The sequence below is a fragment of the Protopterus annectens genome, chromosome 11.part0 (genome assembly GCF_019279795.1).
Source record: "Protopterus annectens isolate FY-2018-M chromosome 11.part0, PAN1.0, whole genome shotgun sequence".
In the NCBI taxonomy this organism is placed as follows: Eukaryota; Metazoa; Chordata; order Ceratodontiformes; family Protopteridae; genus Protopterus; species Protopterus annectens.
The window spans coordinates 1463452432-1463471609 of record NC_056745.1 but is presented as its reverse complement, the minus strand read 5'-3'; the positions used below and the strand labels follow the sequence as shown (position 1 = coordinate 1463471609).

Below are 19178 nucleotides of genomic sequence, written 5' to 3'. Positions count from 1 at the left end.
AAGACAGGACGGGGTAACTGACAATGATATTTTTATTTGTCTGGAACTTGCTCAACTAGTACTGAAAAATATTTTTTTATTTTTTGAAGGAGAGTTTTTCATGCAGGAACGTAGCGTAGCAATGGGGGCCAGTTGTGCCCCCACTTATGCTAATATTATTCTGGCTACATGGGAGTACAAGTACATTATGCATAGTAGATTTGCCAGTTCCTGGACAATGAACAGCCAATACCTGGATTGTATTTGTTTGTTCTGGGTTGATAGCCTGATTAAATTGGATGAATTTATACTATACATTTCCCAAACCACTTCATTTTTGAAGTTTACCTACCAGAGTACAATTGATTGTATGAACTATTTAGACGTCTCCCTACAAAAGATGTGGTCAGGTTTTAAGTCCTCTGTATACAGGAAAGGGACTTTTTCCAACTCTTATTTGAGTTTTTCTAGTGCCCACCCACATTTTCAAAAAAGGGGTATCAGCCATGTGACATCAAGTGATGATGACTTCCACTTAGTGTGACATCCTACGAAGCATGTTTTTGGATACAGGTTACCCAGGTGAGCTGACACAAGAGGTCCAAAATTGTGTTTCAGCAGGAAGAGCTGAAAGGTATTTCCCTATTCTAGGTAAGGGTTCCTTTACGCCAAACAAAAAGTATGGACACGAGTTGAGCAGCCAGGATTCAGTAGGGCATTTATAACTAATTATAATGTGGATGCCTATTGCATTAAAAATGTTTTGGAAAAGGAATGGGCCAGATTTTCCAAATTCACAGATCTGGAAACCCTCAAAGGTAAACCACTCAAGGTGGTCTTTCGAAAAGGTAGGAACATAAAACAGCTTTTGGAACAAGCAAACCACATTAATGTATTCTCATCTAGAAAAAGTGGTACTTACAAATGTGGTGCTTGCAACCAATGTTCCTGTATATGCAGGGTGAGAAGATGTACCTTTCAGCTAGATACAAATATGTGACAGGGCAGGGTTATTTTAATTGTAATTTCTCTGGGCTGGTCTACTTAGTTGTTTGTGGGTCTTGTGAAGGATTCTACGTTGGTAAAACTGAAAGACCATTAAAACATAGAATCTATGAGCACATGAACGACGTGAGGAACAAGAACTCAAAAAATGCTACGTTCATACATACCCTAGATTGTACTGAAGCTAGTTTCAGATTTTTTTATCGGAGGCTAGAGGTAGAGCCTGGGAAAGTACGCTTGAGTGCAGAGAGATGTTTTGGCACTCTGGAGGCTAATAGGGTCCCAGGTTTGAATGACCATATTTCCCTGGCCCCACTTTTAATGTTGAGATCTGCTAAATTATAAAGATTTAATAAATGGTATTTTAATCATTTAATAATTTTCAAATTTTTTAATATAATGTTTTAACATCAAATAAATTATATAAAAAATATACATCAAATTCATATTTTACATCATGTTTTAAACGTGTTTTTAATCTTGTGTTTTTTGTGATATGGAATATTGATATTTGGTTATGTCATTTAAGTTATTGTATTTTAAGTAACTTTCCCTTTAAACACGCATAATTTGAGGTATTAATATTTTGATTGGCTAATTAATTGTATAATCTCATATATAAGGGTTGCTATGGCATCTGCCTTTATCTAATGAAGTCTGGATGGTGCTTGGACGAAAGCATATGAGTTTGTTTTGTGGAGCGTTTATTTTACAAGTTGTCCTGATGTTGCCTGAATAAGTCACTGTTTTACTACTCCAAGTTCCAGTTTTCTGCTGCTTTGTTTCATTTACTGGAACGGTTGGTGTTTGTGTGAGGTCCAGTTTAAATATTACTATTTTTTTCGATTTAAGCAAAGAACCCTGCTTGCTTACCACTTAACTCAACGCAAACGGGGAAGGCAGTAGCAACTGTTCCTAATGTAGTAAAAGTTATGACACATTTCCAATATAAATTACAGTATAAGCAGCATAGTATCTGTCGGCTACTTCTACCACAGAATATCTTCCTAACTACATTGCAAGTTCAAGTTGTGTTCATGAAATGGGAATCTCGTGTCTACTAACACTTTCATGTAAATCAGTTTCTTGGCGATGCACTATGTAAACAGGTGTTTTACATGTCTTCATATGGTCATTCTCCAATTATCCTCCATCTTATCAAAAGGCATTGGTGAACACCAAAAAAGGGAAGGGGCTTGCTCTTCACTGAAGACATACTTACTCAGACTTGTGTGCCCAGCAGCAATGCACTTGCAAGTGATATCTCGATAATTGGTCCACTGTCAAGTACACTACAGAAATAAAGAGCACAGCTGCATTGTTACATTTGTTGTGGATTTATACTGCCACTGGACATTGGTCATCACTGATCGAATCACATTAATATTATTAGAAAAATGTAATACTGTGAACATCAGTTCATCAGAATATGAACACACATACCTTAACACTTGCAGTGCTACTGTTTCCGGTGTATATGTGTATGTCTGTATGTTTTATTTAAACAACATACTGAGAAACGGGTGCATGTATGTCTTCATTCTGAAAGATGCATTCATGACTGCTCATTTCACCTAGGTCATCGGATGTCTTTAAATGTATTTTTTCCTATTGCAATCACAAATGCAAATCTGAAGTCCTGCCTTTGCACACAAGCCTCATAACAGTATATGTTACCTGCAACATTATGATGATGTCATCCTCTACATAATGGTATATGTTTGCAACATTATGATGATGTCATCCTTTGTAAAGACTGTGAAGACAGTGATATTAGGCTTCTGTGATGGCACAAATGTTAAGTACTTCTCCAGATGGACTAACTAGTTAGGAAGAGATTTGAATTGCACAACAGTCTGCTTGTGTGTGCGCCTGTATATCTAACTGTGCATGTGCATAATCAGAAGAGCGCGAGTCTATGCCCTAATCTCCTCACTCAAATCTCATTCAGAACTAAATTTTACACTGGTACATGATTGCACAGCAGTTTCATACAGCCCTCCCAACATCATCTTCTCACCATACACTGGTATAAAGTGTTCTTTATGACTATGTAAAAGTCAGACTTGTGCCTTGGAGCTAGCATTAAGTACTGTGTTCTCTAGACTGTATAATAAGGTAGGTACGAGTTCTAATCTCACTGCAGTCAACGCGTGCGTGCATGTGTGTGTATATGTATTTATATATGTTCAGTCAACTCTCATTCTAGAGACAATGTTTGAGCAGCATGAGACACTCTTACCAACGTCTTCATCTCAGCATTCATATGTGTTGTCATATTAAGACATAGAGCTCTGATTGTATATATGCCTCTGTACAGACATTTTTTGTCATTTGTTGTATTTGTACTGTTATGTTACGGAGCTTTTCTCCCCGGGCCTCCGCTGTAAATGGACCTTGTTCCAATCGGACTTTCCCGATAAACAAATGTAAAATAAAAATAAAATAAAATTTAAAAAAATTCACTGATTTTATCATCTGCTATAAAGTGTTCTCTGGCAATATAAAAGTCAGCCTTGTGCCGTGGTGCTAGCATTAATTACTGTGTTTCCTAGCTTCTCTTAACTAGGTAGGTAGGGGTTCTAATCTCACAGCAGTCAACTTGTGTGTGTTCAGTCAACTTTCAGTCAAGAGACACTTTGAAACCCATGAGACACTCTTACCACCCTATTCTTCTCATCATACTAGCTTTAAGTACTGTGTTCTCTAGGTTGTATAACTAGATAAATAGGGGTTCTAGACACATTGCAGTCAATGTGTGTGTGTGTGTGTGTGTGTGTGTGTGTGTGTGTGTGTGTGTGTGTGTGTGTGTGTGTTCATTCAACTATATGTCTGGAGACAATTTTAGAACACCAACATACACCACTGGAAAGCAGAGTCCTTGGATTGAATAAATGGAAAAAACTTCTTTAACGCACAGTCAAGCACAGAAACATTTTTGTCACACTTAGACTTCATCAGATTAAAAGTACATTAACTTCCCCCCTGCCTTTTATACTTCCTGTGGTTGTCACTAACCAATAAAGTAAAATACTTCATTAAACTCGGTTAACATACAAAGTTAAAAAACTTCACATAAACAACCCTGTGCAATATACCAACTTAATTTTCAATATAATCATAAAATTCATGTACAAAGTGTTAATAAAACGGTTACAATACATTACAAAAAACAGCGTGTAAAAGCACTTTCATTATTAAAATTTGCACTCATGCCCCCTCTAATGGACAACCTCTGTAACATAGTAGTAGTTAGTTCTTAATAAGCTGGGAACTGTCAAACAGCCTTACAGTTTTGCAATTTTTTTAAGATTTACACATCAAGTAACAATGGACAGGATGAATTATTTACATGTCACCATACATAAGGTTAAGGATGGTCTTAAATCAACTGTTTATAGAAAACTGATGGTCTTAAGTGTGACAAAAACATTTTTGTGCTTGACTGTGCGTTAGACATTTTTTTTTCCGTTTATTCAAGTATTTCCATTTGTCCAAGGACTCTGCTTTCCAGTGGTGTATGTTTGGTGGTTACTAGTGAACTTTACACCATTTATTTCCTTTTTTTATTACAATTTTTGAACAGTATGGCAATCCACAGCTATGTCGGTCACTCTTCCAATCATCATCTTCTCGATATACAATGATGATGTGACCCCCTATAAAGTACATTCTGACAGTATTACACTCATGTTTCTGTTGGCAGGAGCATTATCTACTATATTCTGTAGCTTGTATAGCTAGGTACTTTGGGGTTCTAATCTCCCAGCAGGCAACTTGTGTGTGTGTCTGTATTCATTCAGATGTGTGTGTGGAGACAATATTATGTGTAGATGTGACTCCACATCTATGTCAGACAGTCCTCCCAACAACAACATCTCAGCATACAGTGATGCTGTCATCCTCTATAAAATACACCATGACAGTATTAAAGTCAGACATGTGGTGGTGCTAGTGTTGCGTTGTAATAGAGTCTAACTTGTATACCTACACAGGCTTAATGTTCAAATATGACCTCAGTCAACTGCTGTGTGTGTGGTTGGTGGTATACTCTGGTCATTCTATGATCTTTTGAATACCTTTTAATTTGACTTGCACTCGGGCAAACCTTTAACATAGCCTCATGAATCCAACCTCCCCCTTTTCCCTCTGTCCACATGACATCCTTTCTGCAGAACACTAGAGGATGTCATCATCTCAAAGGTGCGTACACACATCGTGAAGCACAGCCCTTCCATGACCTTCTGCAAGCCACCTCCAGACCACTGGATGCGTGATTATTAATTTTCTGATGGTGTGGTGCATGTCACATATGGACAGAGGCAGTATGTAATACAAACACATAAACACGTATGCATGTGCCATTACTGTTTTCCATCATATATGAATAGCTTGGATTTTGTGTGATGTTGGCTGTTAGTCTAGTAATGTCCTGTGACCCTATGAATATTGCACATGTCAGTGTTGCTGTCATCCTCATGTGGTGTATTGAGGTGTGGTTGTACGGTAGCTCTACAACAGTGTATTCCAGTCTGAGATTTGAACTAATGCATCGATGGCCACTGCTGCCATTGATTGTGTTCTTTCCATAACAGCTGTAGTAGTGTGCCTCTTGTGGACTGTTGACGTGGGATGATGATGTGTATACTGTTGCCTTAGTAAGGCATGTGTTCTTGTAGTGGAGTGTATTAACATTCTGCACATTTCTCATTCAACCATCACAGTGCAGCTGCAGTATGGCACGTGTATAACTACCATCATGCAATGCTATGTGAAATACAGCAATATTGCATCATACTGATTACATGGGCGTGCACACCTTGTTTCATCCACATATTGTAATACTGTTGTACACACAAACATATAACCAGTTCAGATTCATTTGCATCCTTGTGGATTTCATTGTCTGCACAACTGTGTTGCTACTCACAAGGATTATTTAGGTGTTACCCAGCAGCACTGTGTGACATTAACTGTTCTGCATGAACCACCTTCACCTCATTTGTAATGTGCCCTTATATAGTATCAGAGCAGTCACACCATCTTTCTAATGACAAGCATATAGGCTAATGATGTGCAAGTGATGTAATAATGTGAAATAGGTAGAGCTGTATGACTGTGTTAACAGTTCCACTGTGTGGCATTTGATGCATACTGAAGGCTGTATTTGGAGGTGTTGTCACAATTTTTTTAAGTACAAAATCATAAGGGGAATACACAGGTATGCGCACAGATGGTTGTGGATGACACCACCCATACTCAACCGGTGGCAATACATAACCTGTTTGACAGATTTGCATCCAGTTATACCACCCTGTCCCCACTGATAGTCACCCGAAGTACACATACAAACATTACTCTGCTATGTTTACTCAGCAGAGCAGTTCATCTGTGTGCTCTCTAAGGCTAAAACACTACATCAGTCAGCCCTGGCAACATCCCTGGTTGCCTTAGCAGTAAATTAAAACATGACTTAGCAGACACCATTGTATCCCTACTTAACTACAGCATCCAGACCGGCTATTTTCTGGCAGAATGGTGGACAACAGTAGTCATCTGGGGGACCTTTACCCAATACAGGGAATTATAGACCCACAGGCCTGACTAGCCTCATCTGTAAGGCCATGGAAAGAATCATCATGACCTTATCAACAAGAACATAGTTATTCTCCTGACTGTGTAGTCAACCCATTTTTGCTTTAAGGCTAGATCATATCCTATAAGTCTGGTTGACTTCTTTGCGAAGGTCACAGAGGCCAAGGACGAGGGAAAGAACGTGCATCTGACACAACTTGACCTGGCCAAGGCGTTTGACACAATTCCACATTCTGGTGTTGCAGAGGAACTGTCCATGAACCACTGCATCACCATCTGTGTAGCCCAGTGGAACACCAACCGGACACTTACTGTCAAAGTGTTTGAATTCACCCGTAGCAAAAGGCCAGTGAGCAGTGCAGTGCTGCAGGCTTCTGTATTAGGCCCTCTACTGTTTGGTGCTTAATTCACAGAAGTCAACGGAAATTTAGACAGCCTTTGTCTAACAAACTTTTCAGATGACTGCAAATTGTGGACAATCCTTGAATCCGGTAACCATATTGATATACTACAGAAGGAATTAATTTACAGAAATTGTTGCCAGAGCCAGAGCCATAGAGACACACCAGATGTCTAAAATGGTTGGTGATATAGCCATGGAAACATACTAAATGACCAAAAAAGCATAATTATTCCCTTTTGTAAAGTAAATACCCAAGCTAATTGCAATGTACACAGCAAACCCTTATGAGTAGACTTAGTGTTGCGTCATTTGGCTACTCGGGTAGATAGTAATTGGAAGTTCAACCAACATGTGTCCACAGTGGTGACAAATCCCTTATGTGTGGCACAACTCATAAGTATGGGCAACTCATAAGTATGGGCATGTCATCCAGATCAAAGGGCATTGTAATTCCATTGTACTGCCTTCATCACAACAAGTGAGAAAAATGTACCCTTTTGCATGTAACTTGACACATATCTGCAACAGCTGGAGCAATACAAGAGTTTTTGCACAAGGAAGATACAGGAGATAACAGACAAGTCCTACAGGGAAAGATTTAAAGCCACATCAGTCTATTCTATCCTCTACAGACTAATAGGGGCCGATTTGTGTCTGGCCTACAGGGCAGCCACCAGTCTGGCACTGATGGAAATGTTACACATTGGAAAAGCAAACTGCACAAGCCTCTGACATAATAAATCAGATGAGAAAGAGAGGGAGAGACATCTCGGACACTACCCCTTCTCTGGAACAGAATTTCCATTCACATAAAGCAAAGGCCTTTCCGGACTGTATTCAAGTTCAGTCTACATCGATGGATGGTTAATGGTAATTGTACTCCTGGTGTTGTGCCCATCTCCCCAAGGATAGAGGCACTTGGTCTTAGATAACATAACATAGGCTCATAACTGTGTTAAATATGGCTAGGCTTTTATGTGATCTTGGAACATTATATGAACCTATCAAGTCCAATTTTATATTAGATACAGCTATAGCATGACTACAGCATTATGGGCATAACAGTATATCACATCAGTATTACCACATATATGCATGCATGTCAGAATTTTATGGTAGTATAACGTTTTCAGTGGCAATGCCAGGAGCACAGTGATCATGTGGCACATGTCGTGAGCATGTGCTTATAGAGTGTTGTCCATGTATTGTTTAGTATAGGAACGATATTACAATTACAGCTTCCTCGCTTACAGAAGCTAGACTTTGTATCACTGTAGTTTTTGTTCATTGGCATTGGCACCAGTCTCACATATTGCTGTACCATTCATTATAATGCACCACTTCTTTCATTTATAATGCACCACTTCTTTCATTTACATATCAATTGCAGATGCTTCAGACAGTTTACTATCACATAGTTGATCGCACTTTGTGCGATTGACATATGTGCAAAACCTGATTTGCATATCTGAAAACGCGAGCATCACAATGTTGAACCTTGTAATAGCGAACGTTCACTATTACAAGGTTCGACAGTGTGGTGCAGATCGCACTAAAGTGGGGATCGGGAAATGTACCCTTTCTTTCACTGTAGTGCGATCGCAGAGTCTGTATATATAAGTAGGAGGTGTGGGGGGGTGCAGGGGGGGCTTGCCCCCCCCCTGCAAAAAGTGTGTTTTAATGCTGAGTGGATGTGAACATTTCAGTAAAGTCGACATGTTTACATGTTTGACATTCGACTTTACTGAAATGCTTAGTTCGGAATTTGCTGTGTTCTGATTTTCGAAAATGTTGTTCGGAAATCTGAACATTCGAACACAGTGAATCCGAATATATGATAGTAAACCTTTACTGTCATTTTTAACTGAAGTGCACTCGGTCAAGTGGAAGTCTGAAACTCAAACATTGAAAATGTCGAGCTCCGATATTTCCGACGTACAAATCTTATCCCTCTCTCGAATCATGTTAACACTTGTTCCTAGGTCGAATTTGGAATGTATTTTGGCTATATCAGAATTTGTTAATGTGACGTTTCACAGACGTGAGTCAGTGGTACTACCATTCGACTGAATGCACTTCAGTAAAATGATAGTAAACCACTTCAGACAATATCCATTGCTACTACATGTTGCAGATGCATGCAATACACAGCTGTATGTAGGGAATCCACTCAGTGTGTTGCTCGTGTGTATTGTTCTTATGGGATGATACCTATGTCAGTCAGGGATGCTTTAGTAAATGTATTGCATTTGGCACAGGGAGCCCCTTCCACACATCTTATCGGCCATACAGAACTATTTCTTGTGATGCATACTTATTGATAATTAACAGTGCAGACTTCTCTTCAAGATGTTGTACAAGATGTATGTGTGATATTCTGTATTGCAGCCAGTAAATACACAGCTCAGTGACAACATTGATGGCAATGGTTTGATTCCTGCAGATGTGGCTTGTAGCTTATGTGTCATGCAAACCTCTCAACTGGCCAGGATTGCCCCTAAATTCAACTCCAGGTTTAACACTGTCCCACTTGACCCTTCCGAAGATGGTTTATTTTTGGGAAAAGGGTGGTGAATTCCCTTTGTAGAATACTGGCAATCATTACAGATGTTTAAATTGCAACCATTCATCTCCATTGACAATGTAATCTTGTGTGATAGTTTGATATATACTGTCATGTGTGATGATATAAATATACTCCACAGGAAGTGTAAACAGCAGTACATACTGTGATATCTACATATGTGCTTAATATTATGCTACTGACTTGTCTTGGAAGTGTGCATACATTGGCATATCCTATCTCGGGTACATTACCATATTTTATATGCCCTCTTTCTCTTTCTTTACTCTTATCATTCATGTCTGTGGCTATTTTAATCAGAACACTTTCCCTGCCTAGTGTATTTGTCTCATTTTATTTCCCCTTGCTGTTAACCCCACCATCTATTATTTCAGTCTGCAAATAATTGTTGTAGTGCCCATTAGACTGAGTACACTTTCTATAATGTGTTTACTGCACTTTCACCCCATTATTATGGCTGTCCATGCAATCTTGCAGAGCAGGTTTGCATGTAAGCAGACTTGCCTGCATCATCTGTCTTTGTCCATGCTGCTCTGCATGGTTTCCTGGCTGGGAACACTATTACTGGCAGCAAAACATTGCTTGTATTCATGTAAGCAGGCTGTGTGGCATGTGTATGAAATTATTAACACCGCTGCTTATCGCACAAACACATAAACTCCATGTAGGCTTTGTGCGTAGCCTGCACAGATTTTATTGAATCCCTGGGCTGGTCTTTTTTTTTTTTTCTTATGACATTCCTCTTGATAACAGAACAGTTGCAAGAAGTGTAGATATCTAAGCATGTGTTGAATATTGCACTTAAGGAATTATGTCTTTGGTAATTCCACATCAGTTTTATTTTTGTATCTAATTTTTTTAAATGTAATACAAAATCAGATTCATCATGCCTTCTATTTTCATTTTTTAATAGACCTTCCCAAATTTGGTTACTCACAAACCGTTAAACATTGTCTGTACAAGGGATTATGTAGGTGAACAGTGGCTTTTGTTCTACCCTTAACTGTAATAGCTCACACCTTGCCATTTCTTTTCTGCAGTGTGCAGCTTAGTAATTACTGTTAGAAAGTGTTGCCATTATTCGGATTCTGAAGTCCCCCCCCCCCCTTTGCAGTAGTGTAACTATGAAGTTAAACGTAAGAGAGTGAGTGTAAGGGGACTTGAGCCACTTCAAAAATGTCTTTTATTTTTTCATTTCCTCAGACTGAAAATTGTACTGGTCTTTGTTCATCTGAAGTTTAATCCATACATATGTTGAATAAATGCAGAGGATGCAAACAGTGTCTGCCTTAAGAAAATTATTACATTCTGCCACTCTGAATCTCACACTTATAGCTGGATTTTTGATTCTTCTGAACATTGAAAACCTGTGCGTGCTAATGTTTGTGAGAGTGACAAGAGTTTTGTTTTTTCCCCTAGGTATTAGTACTTGGCAACAAGCGGGATATTGCTCATGCTTTGGATGAAAAAGAACTAATTGAAAAGTTGTAAGTTAAGATTTTGCACAAGAATTAAGATTTTATATTACTGTAGTAGTTGAACACTGTTTTATTTATTTAGACCTTTTCACAGTGACTTATTAATTGATATTCTATGCAAATTTCTCTTCCCCAGGAATCTCTCATCTATACAAGATAGAGACATCTGCTGCTACTCCATTTCCTGCAAAGAAAAGGATAACATAGGTAAAGTGAACTGAATTGCATGTTATATCCTAAAAATCTTTAATCTTGATTTTTAAATAGAAAATGTAATTGTATTTACTGTGAAATTAGATGTTGCATAAGAACAGATACAGTGGCTAAGCATTGTATAGGCACCTAGTGGGCAGAGCACTGTTCTTCCTCATGCGTTACCCCCAGCATTTCTCCCCTATCCCACCTCCACTTTAGAATAGAATTATTCCCAGCTGTCTAACACCATTTCTGCCACCGTTGCTTTGCCTTCCTAAAGTCGCACGACTGTGCACATTGTTAGTTCCTGTTTTCCACGCCAGCAATAAGTAACAGTATGGCTTCCAGTCCTGTCATATAGCTGATCCACTGTCAGATGCCACCCATAGGGCAGCTTTTACTGTAAATCATGCATTGATCATATCTGCATGCATACCTTACTTCCTCCCAAACAGCATCACTGACCTTTTCTCTTTTATCCTTAACCGTTATATCCCCAGCCCTGAACAAGCTTATCCTATGTCCCTGTATAGTTACCAGTTCAACCCAAGCCCAACTAGTTACTGCATCAAACGTAGCCTTGCTCCTTTTTTCTCCAGTACATATCTTCCCTGTTCTTCCTTTGGTGAGTCATACGTCTCCCATATTCCCGCATGAGACATTTTGTGCAGACTAATCTAAGATTAAAACTTGGAAATGTGTAATTTATCAGGTCATGGTAGCATTAGAAATATTTTTAAGCATATATTATGTCTTTTCGAGAGTATTGTTAAACATTGCCTGAAGGAATTGTTTATAAATTGTGAGGTATGGTTTTCCTGGTGTATTTTATTTTGTTTGCAGTCGTAGCATATATAAAAAGCTTTTGGAATTCTTGAAAAAGGGTTTTTTGTCAGTTAGAATTTAATAAACTTAAGCTTGAAAACCTTGTGGAAAATCAAAACACAAATGGAAAAAAATACTCCTCCAATCAGCATAAGCAAACAGCTTCACATCTGTCAACTGCATTCCTTTCATTTCTTTTGTCACCTACCAGCTCTACCTGCCCTGATAACAAGCCACTCCCTGCATCCCAGGGGCTGTACATGTCCTACCCTTTGGCTGTACATGTCCTACCCTAATTCTTTGCAGTTTTGTTCTAACTGCACTGATCACTCTCCAACATGTACCTTTCGTGTTATTGTTCTCTGTCCTTTTCCCAAATTGACCATTGCTGGGGAGAATAACACCTTCCACACTTACAAGATTTGATGAGTTAAATACTGTTTAAAAAAAGATTAAAAAGTAACTCATCTGATAAAAAAAATCTAGTAAATAATAAAAAAAAAAAAAACAGTATCTCCAAAGATAGAACAGATTACTTGTAAAGTGCTTTCATTTACCAACGAAACCACTACAGTTTAACCTTAAATAGTACATGCCATATTGTGAGACTTCTTGCATGCCACATCTGTATACAGAGTAATTATAACTTTACAGCTCTGAACTTCAAAGCACTGCTAATTGAACTGAAGTAATTCAACCCAGGTTAAAAAAAACATGCATTTAATCTAATTTGCCAAACAAGCTCAGTGAGTGCTTAAATATTTTCCCATCATTAGCTCTTGGATCCATTTTCACTTTCACCAGAATAAAAATACATTTTCAGTTAAAGTCATTGCAGTTTAATGACTGATTGTGTAAGGCATTATTCACATCATGTTTTGTAATTGCAAAATAATGTTAATAAATTCTTGTTTGTAAATGACATTCAAATTTCCCAACAGGAGTATGCATCATGTGAAACATACTATGCCAGAGGTGATGCAGTTAAATTTCCCAGGACATGAGACCCTGTCAAACTGTCTGACTAATGTTATGTTGGGATCTGCCTGGATAAAGCTGTAAGATGACAGATAGGCCATTTACATTGTTCTTTCTGTGTGTGGAGATGACAGACAGGCATCCTCTCTAGCACTAGTCTCTCTAAATTCCACCCATGATTTCTGAGGTTAGACTTTACTCCCCAGTGAGCCTGCATAATCAGGTATTGGCAGGTGAATGATTTACTGAATTCGCAAACTGAAAAGAAGTAATATATTTATCCCTAATGGAAACTATAATGCGACTAGTCAAACTCTGGAATTTAAATTTCTTTGCATACCTGTGTGTAGCAGACAGTAACTCATTCATCTTTTGTTGGTTTGTGGTAAAACTTTCACATAGAGGTATACCTGGACACTCTGGTACACATTGTCGTCCTGTCCCTCTACCTGGACACTCTGGTACAGATTGCCGTTCTGTCCCTATACCTGGACACTCTGGTAAAGATTGTCGTTCTGTCCCTATACCTGGACACACTGGTACAGACTGTCGTCCTGTCCCTCTACCTGGACACTCTGCCATTCTGTCCCTCTACCTGGACACTCTGGTACAGACTGCCATTCTGTCCCTCTACCTGGACACTCTGGTACAGACTGCCGTTCTGTCCCTCTACCTGGACACTCTGGTACAGACTGCTGTTCTGTCCCTCTACCTGGACACTCTGGTACAGACTGCCATTCTGTCCCTCTACCTGGACACTGGTACAGACTGCCATTCTGTCCCTCTACCTGGACACTCTGGTACAGACTGCCATTCTGTCCTTTTACCTGGACACTCTGGTACAGACTGCCCGTGTCCTACCTCCTGACATTCTGGTACAGACCCGCTTCCTGTCCCCATATTTGACACTTGGTACAGACTGCCGCTCTGTCCCCATACCTGACACTCTGGTACAGACTGCCGCTCTGTCCCTCTACCTGACACTCTGGTACAGACTGCCGCTCTGTCCCTCTACCTGTACACTCTGGTACAGACTGCCGTTCTGTCCCTCTACCTGGACACTCTGGTACAGACTGCCGTTCTGTCCCTCTACCTGGACACTCTGGTACAGACTGCCGTTCTGTCCCTCTACCTGGACACTCTGGTACAGACTGCCGTTCTGTCCCTCTACCTGGACACTCTGGTACAGACTGCCGTTCTGTCCCACTACCTGGACACTGCCGTTCTGTCCCTCTACCTGGACACTCTGGTACAGACTGCCGTTCTGTCCCTCTACCTGGACACTCTGGTACAGACTGCCATTCTGTCCCTCTACCTGGACACTCTGGTACAGACTGCCATTCTGTCCCTCTACCTGGACACTCTGGTACAGACTGCCATTGTGTCCCTCTACCTGGACACTCTGGTACAGACTGCCGTTCTGTCCCTCTACCTGGACACTCTGGTACAGACTGGACACTCTGGTACAGATTGCCGTTCTGTCCCCATACCTGGACACTCTGGTACAGACTGCCGTTCTGTCCCTCTACCTGGACACTCTGGTACAGACTGCCGTTCTGTCCCTCTACCTGGACACTTTGCCGTTCTGTCCCTCTACCTGGACACTCTGGTACAGACTGCCATTCTGTCCCTCTACCTGTCTACCTGGACACTGCCGTTCTGTCCCTCTACCTGGGCACTCTGGTACAGACTGCCGTTCTGTCCCTCTACCTGGACACTCTGGTACAGACTGCCGTTCTGTCCCTCTACCTGGGCACTCTGGTACAGACTGCCATTCTGTCCCTCTACCTGGACACTCTGGTACTCTGGTACAGACTGCCATTCTGTCCCTCTACCTGGACACTCTGGTACAGACTACTGTTCTGTCCCTCTACCTGGACACTCTGGTACAGACTGCTGTTCTGTCCCTCTACCTGGACACTGGTACAGACTGCCGTTCTGTCCTTCTACCTGGACACTCTGGTACAGACTGCCATTCTGTCCCTCTACCTGGACACTCTGGTACTCTGGTACAGACTGCCATTCTGTCCCTCTACCTGGACACTCTGGTACAGACTGCTGTTCTGTCCCTCTACCTGGACACTCTGGTACAGACTGCTGTTCTGTCCCTCTACCTGGACACTGGTACAGACTGCCATTCTGTCCCTCAACCTGGACACTCTGGTACAGACTGCCATTCTGTCCCTCTACCTGGACACTCTGGTACAGACTGCCATTCTGTCCCTCTACCTGGACACTCTGGTACAGACTGCCATTCTGTCCCTCTACCTGGACACTCTGGTACAGACTGCCATTCTGTCCCTCTACCTGGACACTCTGGTACAGACTGCCGTTCTGTCCCTCTACCTGGACACTCTGGTACAGACTGCTGTTCTGTCCCTCTACCTGGACACTTTGGTACAGACTACTGTTCTGTCCGTCCCCCTGGATACTCTGGTACAGACTGCTGTTCTGTCCCTAAAGACTTGATGTGCAGCATTGCAGCTGGCTGAGACATTTTTGCCCTGATCATTACATTAATTTTAATGATTGTTCCCTTCCACTAACAGAGACTTCATTTTGCTGCAGAAATATATACATGTTTTGTAACTTGTGATGTAATATTTTTTCTCAGTACAAATAATCGTGGGGACATTTTGAATTCCCCATCGGGTATACAAGTCCAGTATTTTCCCATAACAAAAACTAAACATAATGCAGTTAGCAGTCTTTCTCTGTGTATTTGCCTTTTTTAATGTTTTGGTGGCCCTTTCATTATAGGGTCATAGGAATTATAGGAAGATCAAAGCTAACGAGTCTTGCAGCCATTATACATTGCTAGTCCCAATCTAGACAGCACTCCTCAAGAATAGCGGTACAATGTCAGCCTAAGGAGAAATTATGGATACCCATTCAATTATTCAGATCCCATTTGAAGGAAGATAGTGCATCACACTGCTTTCTTGGCGGGGTGAGGGGTATTCCAGGGGGTGATGGAGACACTTGAGTAATAAATTTTTTTCTCCCTCTTGTTTTATTAATCTGCTGATGTAGGTTTAGATCTCTTTTTTTAATCTCTCCAAGTCTTTTGGGTTTTAATACTATGGCAGGAATGGACAGCATTCCTAAGTCAAATTACAATTAAATTTATGAAATTAGAATTGTTTCAATATTTATTGTTAGCCAGAAGTGCTCTTTGCAGCACCCGCAGTGTGCCCAGTAAATTCATATGGACTTACATACATCAGTAACATATCTAAATATAATTGTAAATTCTTTAAATTTTTTTTTATAAGACCCGTTGCTCCTACTACTACTACTGGACATGTCCAGGTATCTTTCTTTCACATTGCCTTAATTGCTGCCTGCAAATCCTGGTATTTTATGACTTTGTGTCTCTCTGTACACAAGACACTGTAGTCACTGGGTGTAGCAATTTCAATAATCAATGCTACTTTTGTCTTCTTTACATGGACTACTATATCTGGTTTTCTCGCATCTATTTTTTGAACTGTTGACAATTGGTGATCCCATGTGATATAAACTTTATCATTTCCTGTAATGCTTTGTGGCTCATGTTTCCAGTGTTTTTCCGCCACTTCAATACCATAGCATTTGCACAATTCCCAGTGCAGCAGTCTTGCCGCATTGTTATGTCTTTCAGTAGGCAATCCTTCTGCCATTAGTATATCACAGCCAGCAACAAGATGTGTAACTATTTCCAATTCTGTTTTAAAAAACCTACATTTGTTTGTTTCTCCTACATGTTCAGTGGACTTTGTAAACCAGTATGTATGTAGTCCAATATCTTGGGCTGCCATTAACATTTCGTCATTTGATTTAAATTCACCATTCCTTTGTTCGATCCTGATCAACATGAGGTTGTTCCAAGATTAGCATGAAACATGCTTCTTCTTTTCCTCTCCAACCTATCCAACACCTTTTGGGGCCAGTCACTCCAAAACTGTAAGTTAGGACAGGAAGAGCAAATTGGTTTATAGCTTGGACTTGTTCCTAGATGTCAATGCTGTTTTTCAGAATTAATTTAAGTCTTCTAAGGTATTCTTTACTACGTTTATTCACATTTGTTCATGTTTTATTGCTGATCCTTCATCAATTCCTAAACATTAATACACTCCCTCTTACTCAATTTCTTTAATAACCACATTCCTTTCCCAAGCCGATGTTTTATTGGTGCTACAGCTTTCCTGCTTTAAAGGTTGCTTTTGCACATTTATCAAGACCAAATGACATTATTGTATCTTCTGAAAAACGTTTGACCACTTGCAGTTGTGCTTTCAGTTCTTAATTTAATGAACTGTACAGTTTTAAATCCTCTACAAGAAGAAGAAAAGTCTTTACGCTTTGTTGTGCCATGACCTAATCTGTTAAGTTTACAGCTTAATGGGTTAAGGACAAGACAAAAGGAGCAGCAGTGACAGAGAGTCACCCTGGAATACCCCCCTTTGAATTTTTATCCCTGGAATAATAATCTTTCCTTTATCATGGCTTAACTGCAAAGTGGTTTTCCACTGTTTCATGGTCACTGCAGTGTAACTGATCAGTTTAAGGTGCATGTTATACATTTTTTACGCACTCTTTTATCCATGAATGTGGGACACTGTCAAATGCTTTTTTTGTAGTCTATCCATGCCATAATTAGATTCTTCCCCTTTTTACAGTTCTCCATTATGATTTTATTTAACAGCAAATGATCTTTTGTTCCATATGACTTTCTTTTATTGCCCTTTTGTTATATTGCCATGATTGAGTTTTCTTCTAAATGACTATGAACTTTGTACATCATTTCCAATGCATAGTTTATATGTTGTTGGAAGGCAATAGCTTGTAGGAGCATTGTTTTTCCTGTTGTTAACCAGGCTGGTGTCTGTTCATGGTGTGCACATAAATAGTTCTTACTCGTGGATAAGTCTTAATGTAAATATGTTAATACTTTTGGCAGAAGAAGTTAGATACTGCATATGGACCTGGGGTTTTTCATTTAGGAGCTTTTCTCAACTTTGTTTCAGTCTCTCTGGCCATTACTTCATCCCATTTCATATCTGAACATCTTATTCTTTCTTTTACTTCTTCTATCCAATTAGCATCTTTATGTTCCACAGGGTATTCATAGATATTTCTCCAAAATGTATCTACTAGTTCTTTTTTGGCGGCATTTCAGTTCCTTTTGCTTTGTTTCCTAGTTGTCTATAAAATATTTTGGGTCATCAATAAATTGCTTATTTTGTACTTTTCCTTCTTTATCTGCGTATCTTCTAAGTTTTTCTGCCTGTGCTGAGATTTTTATTTATTATCTGCAGTAGTGCATGATACATCCTGATCTGTTCTGATACTGCACATTGCTTTTATCACGTCTTTCTCATATTTTTGTTAATCTGTTCCCTCTTCTATAGTCTTCTAACAGTGACACTTCTTGTTTTAACTGCTTTATAGTTTTCTCTATTCGATATTTTCATGATGGTGTTCAATTTCTCCCCTTCCTTTCCCTCACTACTCTTTTCTTATCGTAGAACTTTTATTGGTTATTAATTTAGCAGCATTGTAGTATATCCTGTTTACTTCTGTTGTATCGCATGGATTGAACAGTCCTAATTACTGTGTTCATTTGTTTTATCAGACTTCTATCTTTTTGGGTTTCATTAACCGTCTGCAGTCTATTTCTTTCATGGATCTTAATATGTCTCGATGTAGGTTTAGGTGTCTTGTTATGGTGTCTGTGAGACTGTTTGATTTATGAAGATACAAGCATCCCTGGTCTACTGGGTTCCTGATTGCTCAAAAGGCAAGGCATAGTTTCCTCTAAGGGGCCTGTAAAACATAGAAAAGTGATGCAGTTGTTTCTAGTCTTTTCTGCTAGCTTTAGGGATTTTAGGTACGTGATCCTCTGTTAGGAACATCTGGGGTCTTTCCAGCTGTTATGAATATGTCCGGTGAGGTGCATTCCATAGAGGTCATTTTATTCTGTAACTGGTCTGAGCAGTGCTGAGTACAAGAGGTCAGTTACTCCTTTCAATTTGGATGATATTCTCTTGGTGATCAGCTGCGACAAGTAGGATTTCCCGACAAGTCTTCCTTACATGGTGGTCAAAGGATAGTGAATTATCTGCCCAGGTTTCTAACTATATTTTCAGTTTAA

At 39.7% G+C, this 19178-nt stretch overlaps 1 protein-coding gene across 1 annotated transcript in view; it reads left to right on the top strand.

The window, feature by feature from the left end:
- Positions 1-19178, top strand: part of LOC122815907 (ADP-ribosylation factor-like protein 8A) — a 372940-nt gene that overhangs the window by 303348 nt on the left and 50414 nt on the right. Inside the window, exons 5-6 of the mRNA XM_044088757.1 lie at positions 10986-11053; positions 11181-11251. Coding sequence (XP_043944692.1) covers positions 10986-11053; positions 11181-11251 — 139 coding nt within the window. The remainder of the gene's footprint in view (positions 1-10985; positions 11054-11180; positions 11252-19178) is intronic.